We start from the raw sequence: 5751 nt of genomic DNA, 5'->3' as shown, positions 1-5751 counted from the left end.
TTTACAATTTCCCGATTTCAATCTAGTCTCGCCACATGATTATAGAAGGGGCCAAAGTCAGTCCTGTAGAGCCAGTGTCCCTCATGTTTTAAATGTTTCCCTGCTTCAGCACTCATGAAAAATGTTTAACAGTAAAATCCTGTTAATCAGGTGTGTTAAAGCAGTAAAGCTTCAAGGAAACCGGCTCCACCGGGTGGAGCCGGTTTCCTTGAAGCTTTACCGCTTGAACATTTCTGGGTTTTGCTTAATTAGGATGACATTAACAAAACATTTACATCCTACATTTATTTACTGCAAAAAGAGTAATTATACTTAAATACAGCAAAGTACTATGAGCACTAACACTCACTATTTATAAAATCACAGGTTTTAAAGTTTGCTGATCTGTAAAAACTGATCAAACCATGTTTAAAATGAATAATATGTTTCCAGAGAGATTTTAGAGGATGTTTCAGGTACGAGTTCATCACTACCATGAGACAGGAAGCTGCTTATTCAACAAAATAAAGACCAGAACCAGAATATAAAACAAATGTGTTTGTCCAATTGGGAAATACCATAGAAATTTAAATAAAGATATGTAATACACTTCAGAGATTTTATCATATATTTAAAAACATCATGCACAAATATTAAAAAAAGCAAATAAATACTATGATTGCTGTGGATCACCTGGTATATTATATTCGTTATTGTTTATTCTTTGTTTTCATATTTTTGTTTTCTTCTTCTATTCTTTTTCTTTAAGCTACTGCTGTGAATTTTAACCTAAACTCTGTATGAAGTAAAGGCAATATAATACTAGGCTTCAGCCTAGACTGTACAGTTGTATTAATGTTTTTCTTTTGTTTGTTTGTTTTTTGTTCTGCTTTGTATGTGTTTTTTCTTAAAAAATGTAAAGTAAATCAATAAATAATAGCAGCTTTAGCAGAAACGTATGTTGTTTCTAGTTGAACCTTCTCTTTAAGCTTATATAATAACCAGAACAGCAGCAGAGTCTATATTAGATTTTACCAGGAACTTTATATTATTGTGTTTGATAGATGAAAATCTTTCCTATGAGAGCTTCCTTTGTGTTTATAAGCTGTAGTCAAATCTATTAGACTGTACATTAAAACATCTCTTTCCCTCACTTATATAAGTTTAATTTAAACATAACTTTTAGAAACTAGATGTTCCCAAAGGTCATTTTTGATTATCAGAAAATGAAGATGTAGCAGCAAACTAACAAGAAAAAGAGCAACTGATTGATATCAGACCCAAAGTGGTCAGTATTATTATTTTTAAAGAACATGTTACTCACCGTACACTGAGAGCGAATAAGAGAAAGAAATCTCTCTTTTTTTATCATCAATTTTATAAACTCCAGAGTCGATCTTCTGCAGGTCTGTGATTGTAAAGAGTCCAGAGTCTTTGTTCCAGAGAAGTTTATTATTGAATTTGTCATCTAGAATCTTAAGGTTTCCTTCAGTCACCATAGCAAGATTGTTGGCCTTCCCTGCATCTAAAATAAATCCTCGCTCCATCAGAGGATCAGGCAGAGTGATGTTTCCTCCAACAACTCCAGTCAGGTTCCTCTTCGGTTCCTCAGCAGGAGATAATCTCATCATCGCTGTAGAACATCAACAGATACAGTCAGACCAAACTGTCCTGAAAATATCTTAAGTTTAGTCAAAATTATTAACTATAAAGTTATTTTCAGCATCAGTAACAGCAGCAGCCTCACTTCTCCTGCAAAGGAGGAACATAACTGTCTATTTGTTCATTTGTGTTTTGATTGTTAGTCTGCATGAGGAATCTGTAACCTGTGACTTTAGATCATAGTGTGGATTTATTGTCACTCAAAACAGCCTCTGAACAACCAGCCATTACACCTCATCCACAGGAGATTTTAGCTTCATGCTGTCTGTTTAATCTGAGAGGAATTTTCCTGAACAAATGACAATAACAAGCTTTGCGGGCCTCATTATTAGTATTTTTTATTTTTGAAATCTAGCATAACATGAGACCTTAGTGGCACAAAGTAAATGTTTCTTTATGTCAGATTATTTAACTCAGTTCTTGAGCTGCAAATGTACTTCATTTGTCTATGTGTGCTTTTAATCTATTTTATTGTCAATATTAAATATCTCCACACACCCAGGCCCACCCATGTAGGTTCATTTTCAGTCAGTTAGGTTGGTATCAATACTTTAGACAAAACTTCTCCTTGGAGGAATGATGGTAACTGTGTCGCCTTTAAAAGAATAGTACACCCAAAACATGATTAGCCTTCATTTTCTACTCACCCCCATGCTGAACAACACTCTGGAGTACTTTTTTGATATCTCAAATGCATCTGGAGATCTGGGAGGCTTCTTGCTGTCTGCTGACATTCAAATAATGGAGGTGTATGGCGCCCGAGGCAGAAAGGTCCATAAAAGTCCACAAAAAACGTGTCAATATTCCTCCATACTGCTCGTCCAATGTATTCCAAGTGTCCTGAGTGGGTAGCATCCAGAATTTACTTGAAACAAAGTCATTTAGAATGTTTTTAGAGCATAAACAGTAGTGTATAGGATTTCCTGAAAGCACGTTCACGACGCTACGGAAACCACAGCAGACCAAACCGGATGAAAGTGCGCATTCAGCTCGGCAAAGAACTCATGCTCTTCCTCAACACTGAAGTCCTCAGACATTTTTCTTTCGTTGTTTCTTTCTTTGCACAGGTAAACAGCACATTTCTTCTTCTACGCTTGCATTATCGGCAGAGCAGACGCTGAATGCGCACTTTCATCTGGATTGGTCTGCCGGCTTCCGTAGCGTCGTGAACGTGCGGGCGCGCGCTTTCAGGAAATCCTATACACTACTGTTTATGCTCTAAAAACATTCTAAATGACTTCGTTTCGAGTAAATTATGGACGCTACCCACTCAGGACACTTGGAATACATTGGACGAGCAGTATGAAGGAATATTGACACGTTTTTTGTGGACTTTTATGGACCTTTCTGTCTCGGGCACCATAGACCTCCATTATTTGAATGTCAGCAGACAGCAAGAAGCCTCCCAGATCTCCAGATGCATTTGAGATATCAAAAAAGTACTCCAGAGTGTTGTTCAGCATGGGGGTGAGTAGAAAATGAAGGCTAATCATGTTTTGGGTGTACTATTCCTTTAAAGAATTCCTGACTGTGAATGATGCTAGAAGGAAAGTCGTAAGTAAAAGTCATTGTTATGTTAAATAATTGATAGTTTAAGTTAAGTTTATAGTAGAAAGAAAATGTAATAAATAGGTTAAAAAGATCGTTTTTATTCATGTGTTTAGATGGTTAATTCATCAGACTTTATGTGAAGCTAAACTTAAGATTAAAAATAGTTAAACTTTGTTTTTGTTACAGTTTTCACTCTGCTATGTAATGCTGGATTCTTCAAGTAAACAACAGTGGAACGTTAACTACAGAGCAGTCTCCTGGTTATTGCATCAGAGTTAAACTTGTTGGATAGCTTCAGTTAATACACTGCAGTGAGGACAACACAGTAACTATTATTTAAGGTTAGTGACCTCGAGCTAAATACAGCAGCTGGATCACATATCTGACTGCTTTGCGATGCCTCGGAGTGAATAATATATGTATTATATATTGTACTGTACAAATATATAATATAATGTATTTTTTACATCAAAACTCCAGACAGAACAGAGGTCGGTTTCATGGATGAATCATGAATTAATGTGATTCATTCTGTACAACAAACTGAAAAACAACAATCAATGGAAATTCTCCAAGTGAGAAAGATGACATGAGCCTCTGAAGATTGGAGCATTTTTCCAAACTTCCCAAACTTTTCATCCCCAAACTGACCTTACAGATTTTATGCCATTAACATCCAAGCTTTTTCACATAGATACATGAAGCCTGATAAATCTTCAGAGCAGAACTTACCCAGAAATAAGCAAAACGATGTGATCTTAGTCTCCATCTCATAGTTACACCCAGACAAACAGATTTTGTCCCAAATCGAAAGTAAAGAGCAGTTCTACAGGAACAGCCAGCTGGGCAGGTTGAAACACGTCTGACAGTACAAGAGCTTCCTGGATGTGACGATAGGACGACCTTCTTTTTCTTCTTCTTATTGTGTTTTATGTTTTGGCAAACAATTTTTCGGTGCATCACCACCACTAACTGAAATGGAGTGTGAATCAGGATTGAACTAATTCAATATCCTACTACATATTACTACAGCTAAATCCTCTTTAAAAAAATTGTCTTTTTAAGAAACCTCAATAAAAAGGAGAAATCCTCTGATTTAGAGTCCAAGTCTAAAATGTATTTTAAGTTTAACTCTGATTTATTGATTTGTAATCAATTTATGAATTTATTTATTTCATTTACATATTTAGTACAAAACAATATTATGTGCTCCACTGTTTCCTCATAAAAACAAAAATCACACTACCCTGTATAATGTTTCCCTATTTTAAACAACATGCTATTTAAACCTGTATGGCCAAACCGTAACCTTGATATCACCATTTCCTCCTTTCTATTCCTTGCTGTTTTTCTCATAAAGCCAACTTTTTTTTTAATATTATAAAACCATCTGCCAGTTCTTTTTTCTTCCCACTGTTTCTGCCATCTTGATCGAATCCTTTCCTTAATTACTGGTTTTATTTCAACTTTACTAAATGGAATTACTATATCAATTAAATTACATTTACTTGCTTGTTTTGCACATCTATCAGCCATCTCCCTTCTATTCCTATGAGAAGGAATCCATATAAAATAAACTATTAATCCCATTGCTTGAATTCTAAATAATAATTGCTGAATTTTTGCTAATATATCAGGTCTGCTGTCTGAGTGTCTGTGTTTAAATGAAAATAACGCTGAACTAGTGTAAGGTTTGTTCGTCTCTTTACAGCGCTAAAGGGTCACTATAAAGGTAAAGGGAACATAATGTGCACATAAAAGCTGCAGAGGTGACATGCTTGAATGACCTGATAAACCAAGGATGACCTGATAACAAAGGTTTGACCTCTGCTGTTAGAAACCGTTTTTAAGAGTGTTGATGCGATAAGTAACACCCAAAAAAAAAACACCCTAGCTATCTTTATTATGTATGACTTTTGCTAATCATAGTTTTAACTTACGGTTTGGGCAGCGGCATGTGAGGACGTGTCTTTACTGAGCTCCTCAACAGCACTATTAATAAATATTGAAGCAGCTACTTAAGAAAAAAAAAAAAAACTTGAGCCCCGCCTGCCAAGAAGACAAACAAGACTTTAATCTTTGGATCAAACATTTGCTAACAATATCTAAAAACCAACGGAAAGTACCCGACACAAAGCCTAGCTCTAAAACTAGCCCGGAGGCTAACGCTGCACCTGACGCTACACCCGACCGAGGACCTGGACATCAGGCTATCCTCTCAGTGATCGCCAAACAGAGGATGGAACTGCTCACTAAAGCTGAGGCACAATCTGCTGAAATTCGCAACCAGGTTGACCAACTAAGAGCAGAGATTAAACTAGCCAACGATAATGCTAATGCCAAGAGTGAAGCCCTAGATAAACGAATGGTCGCCCTTGAGTCTGCAGCCGACAGCCACTCCGACCTGATCGCTGCTTTGGAACAGGACATGGCTAACATGCAGACGGAGCTCGCTGTCCGGAAAACACGTAGTGAGGATTTTGAGGCACGATCTCGCCGTAATAACCTGTGCATTACCGGGATAAAGGAAAGATGAGAGGACGGTAAGAGCATGACAAA

At 36.7% G+C, this 5751-nt stretch overlaps 1 protein-coding gene and 1 long non-coding RNA gene across 2 annotated transcripts in view; both read right to left on the bottom strand.

The window, feature by feature from the left end:
* The window catches only part of LOC107104888 (protein NLRC3-like), a 14867-nt gene extending 14636 nt beyond the window's left edge, over window positions 1-231 (bottom strand). Inside the window, exon 1 of the mRNA XM_015405005.1 lies at window positions 221-231. Within this exon, the coding sequence (XP_015260491.1) occupies window positions 221-231 (11 nt within the window). The remainder of the gene's footprint in view (window positions 1-220) is intronic.
* Window positions 232-1446: 1215 nt separating this feature from the next.
* LOC107104889 lies at window positions 1447-4001 on the bottom strand. The gene is made up of 2 exons (XR_001482303.1): window positions 3925-4001; window positions 1447-1612 (listed from the first exon to the last, which is right to left on the bottom strand). It is a non-coding gene; the product is annotated as an uncharacterized LOC107104889 (long non-coding RNA).
* Window positions 4002-5751: the final 1750 nt, after the last annotated feature.

This window comes from Cyprinodon variegatus, unplaced genomic scaffold (assembly GCF_000732505.1).
Source record: "Cyprinodon variegatus isolate N-32 unplaced genomic scaffold, C_variegatus-1.0 Scaffold1938, whole genome shotgun sequence".
Classification (NCBI taxonomy): Eukaryota; Metazoa; Chordata; class Actinopteri; order Cyprinodontiformes; family Cyprinodontidae; genus Cyprinodon; species Cyprinodon variegatus.
This window is presented reverse-complemented; position numbering and strand designations above follow the sequence as displayed.